Raw genomic sequence first — 12732 nt, 5'->3', positions numbered from 1 at the left:
TTATTTCAACATAATGTCAAACTGGAAGACATCTTACTCTGATTCCTAGAAACTTATTTTACGAGGAGTAAGGGAGATGAGAGGAAGAGTGCTCTATCTCAAACTTCCTGCTGTGTAGATAGCGCCAAAAGATGAAATAAGTTATTTCGACTTAAGCTACAAAATTAATATAGTTCCAGTTGTATAGCTTATTTCGACTTTAGCCCTGCTGTGTAGATGTGCCCTCACTTTAACAAACTATTAGGGAAAAGTATCAGAGGGGTAGCCGTGTTAGTCTGAATCTGAAAATTCAAACATGCATCTGACGAAGTGGGTCTTTGCCCACTAAAGCTTATGCTCCTACACTTCAGTTAGTCTATAAGGTGCCACAGGACTCCTCGCCACTTTATTAGGGAAAAGTTATACATAAATGTTTTTAGATGCCTGAAAAACAATATGGCATCTTTGCTAAGGGAAGCATTCACCCCAAAGACAAGACCCATTAGAGATGAAAAAAGATCAGCTTAAGGACAATTAAGCCTCAATTACCTTTGAGCTCTGCAGCTAGTACTTTACTGGTAATATTTAGTTTGCATGAATTTTTGACAATAATTGTCAGTGTGTTACTAGCCAGCAGTGTATGCTGTTCTATATTTATTTTCATTTCTGAACAGCAAAAATAAATAAGAATTATTTTGTTTAAAGAGAGAAAGAGGAGGGGAAACATGGGCTAGTTGCTAATACAATAGCTTTGGACTCAAAAATCCAGACTGAGTTCCTAGCTCTGTTACAGATTCCCTCTGTGACACTGGTCATACCATTGAATTTCTTAGGTACTTAGGAGCCTAAGTCTCTCTGAAACTCAATAGCATCTACACACTTAAATGCCTAGGTTACCTTTAGAAATTAGAATTAAGTGCTCAGAGTTTCAGTAGCTCACTGATTTAAACAATGGGACGTCTTGACTGCCAATGGAACTGAGACTCCCAAATTAGAGATGTTACATTTTGACTAACTAACTAATCAAATAGTCAATGCATTTTGCATCAACTATTTTATTAGTCAATAGGGCGCCTCCGCCTTTGAAGTGTAGCAACAGCCCTAGAGTTGCTACACTTCAAAGGCGACAGTGCAGCTGGAGCCCAGGATCAGCTGGGGACTCCGCCACTGACACTGGGCTTCATGTAGCGCTGCTGCTTTGAAATGCTGCAGGAAGCCTGGCGTCAGGCTCCTCGCAACATTTCAAAGTGGCAGTGCTGCATGGAGCCCAGAGTCTGGCGCCAGTCTCCACATGGCAGCTCTTTGAAGTAACCCATCCTCCCACCCACCTTGCTCCTCTTTCTTGATAGAGACTAGTTGACTAGCCTGTGGACTATCTGATAAGAATTTGCTTATCGTTCACATCCCTATCCAAAATGCCTTACCCCTTTTTGAAAATGGTATTTAGGTTTCTAGATCAATTAGGCATATGTAAGTTCAAGCACACAATTCCCTATAAAAGGAAGCTCAAAGAGATAAGAAACAACTAGAATAAGCAGACTCCAGCAATGATTCCTGGGACTAAGACTCCAGGAATCACAAGTGGTCTCTGAGTGGCTTCGTGAAGCACAAAAGATCCCAGGCAGCAGAGCCTGGGACAAAATTGATCAGGAATTTCAGCAGCAAGTCATGCAGTATGGAATTGATGCTACTGACAATATAAACCTGAGGGTACTCTACACTAGCCCCCTAGTTCAAACTAGGGAGACTAATGAGGGTGACCGAAATTGCTAATGAAGAACATGATTTAAATATCCCATGCTTGATTAGCATATTCCCGTCCGGTTGCCATTTTGGAAACTGACTAGCCCGAAGTAACTGCCCACGTCTACACGTGGCAGAGAAGCAGGATTCTGAGATTAAACCCCTTAGTTTGAATTAACTGTTAAACCTCATTCCACAAGGAATAAATCCCACGCTTCATTAGCAATTTTGGTCGCCCTCATTAGCCTCCCTAGTTCGAACTAGGGGCTAGTGTAGCTGTACCCTCAAAGTGATCCAACAAGAGGGTAAAACAAATGAGTTAGGTTTTGGAACTCTGAGTTTTATTTTTGCATTTATTTCATCCTAACAAACCCTCATGAAATTGTGCTGTGAATGGGGAGCAGGGAAGATGTGTGTAGTTTAAGAAGTTCCTTGAAGAGAGAATTGATGAAGATTGCGTGTAACATGACCTTTGGCCACAAGGACAACTCAGGAGGTGAAGTACTCAAGTCTACTTACATAGCTTTTAATTCAATGAAAGACCATTGATTTGAGGACAATCTATACTACAGATTTACACATGGATCCTGAGATGATCCAGGAGTCTGATCGTGGAATAATAGATAAACCCGTAGTAGGCACAGACATTTCTTGGCAGGTTAGCTGAATGTGTAACACTGACAGGTAGAAACATACCTTGGACCACTTGAGCTTAGTGCATGAGCCTCTACAGTTTGAGCTTTAAAGCCACCTGGATCTCCGTCGACAGAGCCATGTAGATTTGTTTGTTCGGCAAAGGGAAATGAAGCCGCGATTTAAATAATCGTGGCTTCATTTAAATTTAAATGGCTGCCCCGCTCTGCCGATCAGCTGTTTGTCGGCAGATCGGGGCAGTCTGGACACTCCCCTGCCGACATGAAAGCCCTTTATCGACCTTCCCGGTAAACCTCATCCTATGAGGCATAACGGGGAGGTCGATAAAGGGCTTTCAGGGTGGCGTGGGAGCATCCAGACTAGCGCGCTGAGCCGACAAACAGCTAATCAGCTGTTTGTCGGCTTAGCGCGGCAGCCATTTAAATTTAAATGAAGCCGCGATTATTTAAATTGCGGCTTCATTTCCCTTTGCCAATCAGCCTAATCTACATGGCTCCATCAATGGAGCCATGTAGTTTAGTCACACCCTAAGTGGTCTAAGTGTCACTAGATGGGACAGTGAACTATACCCAGTAGGTGAGTGGGTTACACCCAGTTGGAGAAAGGTTTTTCCTTTCTTCTCTTTCTTCTTTCAGCCTTGAGGTCAAGATGCTGCCTGATGGGGAGGACGTGGCTCCGCTGAGGTTGACTAATGGCTTGTTCCTCCAAGCTTGTGAAGTCCACATTAGTTTTCATGAGTTACACTATCATTATGTCTTTGTAGCATTTCCTCTAGCCACCACAGTATCTTGGACCATGGGTGAGCTACGAGTAGGCAGTTTGCTTTGGGAGGCAAGAATCTGGCATCCAGACATAATGTTGAACCCCAAGTTGGTGCATGAGGATCATTGCTTCAGTGCTGGTGGCACTGGATTCCAACATTGGCTGGCATTAATGCAGAAATCTTCCCACTTGATGCAAAGGATGCCCAGAGTACCCCTCCCGATTCTTGAGGTGCTCTTGGTAGGTCACCCAGGTTTTGAATCCATTAAGAAGTGTTGGGATAACAACTGTCATATAGGCTGGAGCTTGGTTCCTTCAGCAGGTCACAAAAGAACCCACTGAAGAACACCAAGACAGTCAAATACTTTTGCTACCTGAGTAGCCAACTTTCTCAAAACCCAAACATTGACAGTGAGATTCAGCCCAGGACCAGTTGTGCACAACTGCTTCATTTGGGAAACTGCTCTCACTGAATTTTATATTATATACCTTCATCTGGTGGGAACCATAAGTGCACAGGGACGCACACTTTCTCTAATACATAAAAAAGGTTACACGGGCAAAATACTGTAAATTTGATGACACGCCAATAAAGCCATTTACTGCAGAATGATTGTCAAAACCATGTACCACTGCACAATACATTCTGGAGATGGAGAAAACCTGATTACATTGGTCTTATCTCTTTGAAAGCATCTCTAATCATTTTACACACAGGGAATATAATTTTACTGTTATGATTCAATGCTGTAAGAACCTAGAAAAGAAACTAGACAGACCCGCCCATCCTACCGCTACTTTATTTACTGGAAGGATAAGAGAGTTTTTGTTGAAATTCCTTTCTTAAGATCATGTCACTGTTATAAAAAAAGGGGGGAGGGATTGATATGTGATAGGTATAGGGGCAAAACTTTACCCCTCTAGCCTGGAATGAAGATGATGCAGCTGCAGCAGCATATAACCCCTCCTGTCCCTTCCTGCCCATTGACCTTCCCATCTTGAGAGTTGCCATTGCTCTCCCCTTACTTACATGAAGGATTAGGGTAACGGTACATGTGTAATCATGAACTGATCTCACAGGCCCATGTGCAGGAATTTCTGGGGGGGTGCAAGCTGTGGGAGGGGCTGGCAGCTGCCCCACTTTCCAGCCCCACTCCACAGCCCAGCCCTACCCCCAGTCTCTCTCTGGGGGGAGGAAGGAGGGAATCAGCCCCAGGCTTTCCCCATATGTCCCAAGCACAGGGGAGGGCGGCTGGCAGCGTGCCACCTCTGTCTTTCCCAGACTGGTCTGAATCAGCCTCATGGCAGACCAGGAAGGACCGTGTGTGGGCGGTGCGTTCACACCCTTCACAGTCCCCGTATGTACGGGCCTGTCTCATGACTCACTTTCTCTCATTCACACAGACCTTGGGAAGCAGGCCAATCCTCATTTATAGACAGCTCTCTAACCTGAGGCAAATATTCACCACCAATTTCATATCTCAACAGAAACACTAATCCAGGAACCTATCCCTGCAACAAACCTTATTACTAACTCTGTACACATCTTCCCTAGTGACATCTTCACAGGACCTAACCACATCAGCTACACCATTAAAGGCTCATTCGCATACACATCTACTAATGTAATATCTGTCATCATGTGCCACCAATGCCTCTCTGCCATGCATCCAGGCCGTAGGTTCCCCACCTTTGGTCTAAATAAACACATGGAATGGTTCTTGCATTTCAATAAGTAATTTCTGTTTCAGGTATTCTTACCTTCTTACCACTGTTGAAGATGAGCCACATCCATTCTGATTTAATTAGTCCTGATGTCACAGTCCCATCTCTGAGTACCTTCTTCCTTTCATACTTTCTGCAGCATCCAAGGAAGTGAGTTGTAGCTCACAAAAGCTTATGTTCTAATACCCTAATGTACGTGTTAGTCTTTAAAGTGCCACCTGATTCCTTGTTTTCTTCTCTAATTTATGAGGATCTAGTCAATAGACCCCCTCAGCTGCTTGTGCATAGTGAGCATACAAACATCTGGACATGGCTTAACTGTCTCTGAGTTCTCCAGGCAGCAGATGTGTAGGAGCTTTTGTGGAATCCTAATACCTAAGTGAATTTCAGCTTAAGACAAAGAGAAGAGAAAGGATGTTCTTGGACTGCAAGCAACTCTTTATCCAGCCCCAGCACAGACTTTCTATGTGACCTCAGGCAAGTCAGTTTAATTTCTCCGAGCTTTAGTTTCCTCTTTTCTAGAATAGGGAGAACAATACTTCCTTTTTTTCTGCCATGTCCATCTAATTTGTGATCTCATTGGAACTGACTCTGACTGTTAGCACCATGCTCAATGGGGTTTGTATTTTGGTTGGGAACTCTAAGCACTGTTGTAATACTAATGGAAGTTCCACAAGCTAAATATTACCATATGTTATCCCTTACATTAATCAGCTGTGTGACTACATTGCAGAATTAGGATTTAAAAACAGGGATTTTTCCACAATTGAACTCTGGATAGGGTGTGTCTACCCTGAACTGTTATTTCGAGATTAACTAGCATTATTTGAAAATATCTACACAGTCATTCTGTTATTTTGAAATAAGTTCGAAATAACCGACAGCTTATTCCAAAATCTGTAACCCTCATTCTATGAGAAATAACTCCTATTCTGAGATAGCTATTTCAAAATAAAGCGTGTGTAGACGCTCCACTGCTGCTGTTTTGAAATAGCCCCTCACCAGGTCATTCTTAGTTATTCCTTCTCAGTCTCTCCTGGGGCTCTAAATCAACGTAATACATCTACAATAGGGAAGACTGCCTCAGACTAATTTTTGAGGCTTTCCTGCAGTGTACATGTGCTATTTCAAAATAAGATATTTTGAAATAACTATTCCGCAATAGCTTATTTCAAAATAAACATGCAGGGTAGACATAGCCTAGTTTATATTTTGTCTGTCAAACTGAAGCAGGCAAAAATACTTCACAATAACTATACATACAAATATTAACTTAAAATTAATAAACTCCTTCAAAAATACGCAACACAAGCTCTCCTGGTAGCATGCTGCCCACTCATTTACTCTTTCAGGCATAAATTAATGTCATTACAGACAGCTCTATTAATGTGAGCAACATTGAGCTTGATTTGTATTGATAGTTTAAGATGCTATTCTAAATAAGGGAATGGCATAAACCATTTTATAATCAGTAATGTACTACATGTGTATATCATGTCACGGGTGAATAGGGCAAAACGCCCAGCCATATGGTGTACTTAAGAGCCAACTCATCTACATAGCCTGTTACCAGGCAACATGCTGGACTTCAGTCTCAGCTCAGTTAAAAAAAAGACCCCTTGGCCCAAGTAATTGATTGATATTCATTGTGCTGGTTAGTTTATGATCACAAGGGAAAATAATACAAATTCTGATCACAGAGATTTGGCATCAATAAATATGCCCAAAATACCAAATGAGGGTTTTTTTAATTCTTCATTGTTGAACATTTTAAATCTTTGTAAGCATGTTGAAGGCGGATTAATATTTTTTTCCTAAAACTGCATTTGTAAATATTGACATATTATCTCCATAAAAAAAATGTCAGCTTCTTCACAACATTCCACTAATTATCTCAGGGATCACTGTCTCCCATAAGTTAGAAACTTCAGCCTCCTTCTTGCATTTGTACTAGAATTTTTCTAGTAGAAACTATCAATAGTGTCAAATCCTGCTCAGAGTTCTGGGACTGTTTTGTGTGATAGAAGCGACTGTTCATGACAGACAAAAAGCTAAAGGTACATAGAGAACTACAAAATTGATTCAAACCTGTCCTCAAGATGAGCAGCCATTACCTTATCCACAAAGTCATGCAGCTTTCTTGAAATATTGAAATACACGTGGTGCATAAGGGAATTAGGAATGAAATGACTTTTGTTACTAAAAAAGGCTGTATGCCTAATCCTCTGAATGACATAAAATGTAGTAGAGCAGAGGGCACTCAGCTACTAATACTGATGTATCTGAAAGCTAAAGAAGAATCTGGACTATTCTCTTTTCATTGCACAACTGAACTCCTTTTTACTTAAGGGGAACTACACACAAAATTGCAAACTCATTTTCAGTTAATACAGTTCAATTCAATTCAGAATGTGCTCCCCAGAACCTTCTGCAGTGGATCCTTGTCTGGTTATCTGGAAGAAAAGTGTTTTTTTCCCTACTATACAGGCTTACTCTGTGATTGGTGAAGAAATGGATGGAGGAAACATAGGTTTTACGTGGACGGTGCAAGATGGAACAGGAAACAGCAGGACTTGAAGAGACGGAGAAGGCATTGACCTTCCATGTGACTGACACGTGGTATTTATACCAGAGGCAGCTCTAGAAAAGTCCTCTTTCTTTAGGATTGGTTTTGAAATTCTCATCCCTACATCCGTGGAATCAACACAGATCCTCTGTGGCCAATATGTTAACCACTTCTATGGGGGGGACCGAGGGGAGGTGCTGGCATGGGATTTACCTCTAACCACCAGACTGACCAAGGCAGGGTGGGTTTTTTCTCCTTCCCCACAGTAGATCAGGGATTTAGAACGGAGGGGAGAGAGATTAGGTTAAAATATCACAATGTAATAAATAAATATTGGGGCAGATGTCTATCCAGTGCAGTTACTCATTTTGGAAAGAATACAGTCATTCAGAGATAAGCATCCCTTAAGGAAGCTGAAGAAGGGAGGACATGGGACTTCTAACAACTGGGACAATAGGGAGCCAACACCTCTCACCTTTCCAGTCCCCCTTAATCTTTACACAAGGGGAGGGCAGCAGGATCCCAGCAATGGGCTGATTGGGACCAGGCTGGGCAGAGAGATATCTGACAGGATAAATGGAAATGCCTGAGGACATGATGAACTGTACTCTGTGTGCATCCTAATAAAACCACCTTCATTGCCTCTTGCCTTTTTATAGATATGGCTCCAATATGGAGCTGCTTCTGCCTCATCTTTGTATCATTTAGCATTCATTAACCAGACAAAAGAACCAAGTTATAGTATATTTTTTAAGTAGAAGAGAAGGTACTAAAACAACTGCAAAAAAAAAGACATCACATTAAAAAAGAAATTGAAATATATGCTTTGACATATTTCCTAAAATTACTTTTTTTCTGTGGCTTTTATTAGTATTTATTATTTAATAGTGAAATATAATAAATTCCCTTCTGATAAAACAAATCATCAGCAGATGTGGTTCACAGAGCACAATTAGCTTCTATGTTCATACTAAAACAAGACATTTCAAGGGGAACAAAAGAATCCTAAATATGAAAATAACCAATGACTTAGAAGAGAGAACCATCATGCCTGTGCCTAATTATTACAGCTAATTTTCAAGATAGGGAAAGCTAAAATTAATTAACACTAAAACACTTTTATACATGCCCTAAAAGTCACTGATTTAATTCCCCACATTTGCATTATATGAACACTTGTACAAAAGTAAAAGGAATTGTTTCTAGATATCTTAAGGGGAAAAGTGGCTGAACTAACAAATGCATACACAAAGGCATTTCTTTATGCTTTTGAAGTATCATCCAAAGATAGAAAAATAAGACACAGTGACAGAACCTTAATGTGTGAAATAAAAGTAGCGCAAAGATTATATTTAGTTTTAACCTATGGCCAGCCATCAGAAAAAATAATTCATTAACCAAGTCAGTTGCATGTGATTCCACTGTTTGTCATGGATTGCACTTCACTCTATGCCTTATACTTATGTTTTGTGTGTCTCAAGATTCATCATTAGCTAGAACAAGAAGTGAAGACCAAAGCCTCTTCTGATTATTTTTGATTATAGAACTAAGCTCTCAGTCCAGCTCTAGGGCTTGACAAATATAAACTTACAGGGAAAAAAACAAAACAAAACGGACAGTGGTACTTACAGAAAGAAGGCTTCGCTCTTGAAAACTGAAGGCACCACTTGCATGGGGCTTCTGTGTGATTTCCTAAAAGAAACAAAACATATATTTACTGGGGAGGAGAAATTAGTTTGAGATTTTTTTGTATGTGCATTTTTAATCTTCTTCCCATTCCCCCCACCCCACTGTTTGTAAAAACAGCTTAATAAACGTAATGGCTGCATAACCCCCAAAAAGTTTTATTTGATCTAAAAATATAAAGAGTGAATATTTAATTCTAGGAAAACAAAGCTAAGAGGGAGTGTAAATTAATGAACAAAGTACATTTTATAATTTATATTACATTTTTCTCTCTGTTATTGGAGCTGGATTACATCTTGCAAACAAAAACATTGTATAATCTTAAAAACATTTTTAAGAATCACAATAAATCAATAATGCATAATTTGAACTTCTGCACTTTTTCATGTAAGCAATAAGAAAAGGCAGTGTGTACTATTGTATTATAACTGTTTCCTTTAGTACACTGCAGAGCACCTGACAGAACTATGATTACAACCTAACAATGCTTGACAAGTGTTTTATTGTGATTATACAATGAAGTTGGATTATGAAGGAGCTGAGGAGAACTGGCAGACATGCTTTCCAACTCATTTCAAGACTTCATTCTAAGTTAGCTTTATGATCTTATCTACTAAAGTAACTGTGTGGTTACTGTAGATAATCACATTCCTATGACTCAAACATTGTGACAGTTCAATTTCCTGCTGTAATTTTATAACCGATACACTTTTTCTTCAGGCAAACATTTAAAAATGTTGATTAACTTTTTCTGTAATTTTTCAGTTGTAAAACTCAAGAATTTTTGTCAACAAAAAATGAACATAAATAAAGAGAAGGAAAAAGCTCTTGATCACAGCACATCTGGACTGTTTTGTTCTAATACATGGAAATATATTAAAATAGGGTGACAGTCTACTCCATGCTGCCTTTTTATTGATAGGAGGTTGGTGGCAGTCAATATTTTACTGAATCACTCATTGTATTCCAGCAATTATTACATGCTCAGCCATGCTTTTCATGACAAAAGCGTGTCCCTCTATGTATTTTTCATTTCCACGTGTAATCTGTAGTACATGCTTTCAGAAATCAATATTCTTACAAACACAAGCACTGCATGCATTTTGAACCTGGAGAGGAAAAGCTATATATCTATATATCACACAAATGCTTTGTACGTGAAATCAAATGTGGACATTTTTCATGCCCCATACCAGTCAAAAAACCATACAGTTAATACAGTGCACAGCTTTCCATGAACATTATGCCTTGTTTCATTTTTGAAGACCACTAGCATTCTATAATCCTACTTGATATTCTGGCTTTGGCTGCAGCCTGAGCTTTGGCAGTCCAGACTCTCTTCACCTTGTAGGATCCTAGAGCTCAGGCACAATCTCAAGCCCAAATGTCTGCAATTGAAAAGCCCCTTAGCCAGAGCCCTAAGAGCTCAATGGGATTGTGCTAGGGGTGGGAGCAGCACAACTCCCCTCTTCCCCGGGCTTACAACTGAGAAAGAGAAGCAGTTGTGGCAGATGCTTTACTGAGTGGCATGGGAGGGGCGCAGCGCAAGCAGGGAGTCTGCCTGACGGTCCCCACGGCATCTGTAGGCTGGGTCTGGCCCCAGGGCCATATTTTGCGTATGCATACATATAGAAACAAAACAGCAAATGATAGCTTATTTAAAATTAGATTAAAACACTCTATCCTGATGTGCTTTTCCTGTGCAGCAAGTCTACATTAAGTAACATTTTTGAGGTTACTGCCTTATGGTTTTAAAAGTACTTAGTGAATTTGGTTCTCTCCATTTTTGAGCGGTCGTCTTTAGTACCCCTAAATGCATCTGATCCTTATGCTCAGTACTTTTTGAAAATGAACCCTTTCCCAGCTCGTTGGCCCCAGCTCTGGCACATGGAGCAACCGCCCACCCCGCGGCCCGCCCTGGGAATAGCTGGGCAGCCACCACTAGCTACTCATTTAGCCATTTTTTGAATCCTGTTAAAGTCGTAGCCTTCACAACATCTGCTGTCAAGGAGCTCCACAGGTTGACTGTGCGCTAAGTAAAGAAAAAACTTCCTTTTGTTTGTTTGAACCCTGCTGCCTATTAATTTCATTTGGTGATCTCTAGTTTTTAATATTGTGGGAATAAGTACATAACTTTTCCTTATTCATTTTTTCCACAGCAGTCATGATTTCATAGACCTCTATCATATCCCCCCTTAGTTCCTCTTTTCTAAGATGAAAAGTCTAAGTCTTTTTAATCTCTTTTCATATGGGACTCGTTCCAAACCCTTAATCATTGTTGTTGCCGTTTTCTGAACCTTTTCCAATGACAATGTATCTTTTTTGAGATGAGTTGACCACATTTATATGCAGTATTCAAGATGTAGGCATACCATGGTTTTATATTGAGGCAATAAGATATTCTCTGTCTTATTCTATATCCCTTTTTTAAATGATTCCTAACATTCTATGTGCTTTTTTGACTGCTGCTGCACATTGAGTAGATGTTTTCAGAGAACTAGCCACAATGACTCCAAGATTTCTCTCTCGAGTAGTTGTAGATAAATTATAGTCCTCATCATATTGTATATAGTTGGGATTATTTTTTCCAACGTGCATTTCTTTACATTTCTCAACATTAAATTTCATTTGCCATTTTGTTGCCTAATCACTGAGTTTGGTGAGATCTTTTTGAAGCTCTTCACAGTCTGCTTTGGTCTTAACTATCTTGAGCAATTTGGTATCATCTGCAAATTTTGCTACCTCACTGTTTACCCCTTTCCACTGCTGCTTGGAGCTCCATTCTCTCCCCCGTGGCTTTGCTCCCACCTGAGGCCTCCTCTTTGTCCCCAGTGGCTTTGCTGCTGCCTGGGTCTCTGGTACCGCTTGATGGCTCCACAGTCCTCCCAGAAGCCCTGCTGCCACCAAGCGACTCCATGCTCCACCAAGCGGCTCTGCTGCCACTTGAGGGGCTCTGTGCTCCTCTTAGCAGGCTTCCCCTACCCCACCAGCACACAGCACCTGCTGCTGCTTGCCACCGGGACAGGGACTAGGGGCTCTACATTCCTCATGACAGCTCTGGTGCCCCTGGGGCTCTGTCTTTGGCCCCCTAGTTTGGCAACACTCCTGGCCATAGCCCAGTGGCTTTTCCCCATGAGGGCTCCGGGAGGGGGGGGGGTTCAACCTGTACTTATGGGAAAGTATGAGAGTCACACGGGGCACACAGTGTTTCCATTGAGCTCTACTCTATTTTGGCACTGTTGCATGAATAACTGCATTGTGCATTGTGCAGTTATTCACTTCAAGATCTTAAATGGACAAAAACATAAATAAATTTGTAAACTGCGCTTTCTATACCATTCAGTTGTTCAGTACACAATGCAAAAAGAAAGAAGTCACCTCTACGTCACACATTTGATGTGTTTGCTAGTATGAATTACATCAAGGAGAACACTTTCATTATGAGAACAAATCTATTTCCTAGCAGATGCATCATGAGGTCAGCTCATGCAATCTGTCTGTAGTGACATGAGATAGCAAACCACTTCCCAAAGGTTATTAAGAATGTCCTTAAAGCTGAAAATATCCGTATTTGAGGAAACTCAAAATATATTGGCATTCATTCTTGTGTCTTAATT

The 12732-nt window shown here is 40.7% G+C and overlaps 1 protein-coding gene across 2 annotated transcripts in view; it reads right to left on the bottom strand.

Annotated features, from left to right (window-relative positions):
* RBFOX1 (RNA binding fox-1 homolog 1) overlaps positions 1–12732 on the bottom strand; it is a 2643423-nt gene that overhangs the window by 1318048 nt on the left and 1312643 nt on the right. For both annotated transcript variants that reach the window (XM_014574331.3, XM_014574332.3), the window contains one exon: positions 9059–9121. In XM_014574331.3, coding sequence (XP_014429817.2) covers positions 9059–9121 — 63 coding nt within the window. The remainder of the gene's footprint in view (positions 1–9058; positions 9122–12732) is intronic.

The sequence above is a fragment of the Pelodiscus sinensis genome, chromosome 16 (assembly GCF_049634645.1).
Source record: "Pelodiscus sinensis isolate JC-2024 chromosome 16, ASM4963464v1, whole genome shotgun sequence".
NCBI classification, from domain to species: domain Eukaryota; kingdom Metazoa; phylum Chordata; order Testudines; family Trionychidae; genus Pelodiscus; species Pelodiscus sinensis.
The sequence above is the reverse complement of the archived record's forward strand: the minus strand, read 5'-3'. Positions and strand labels throughout refer to the sequence as shown.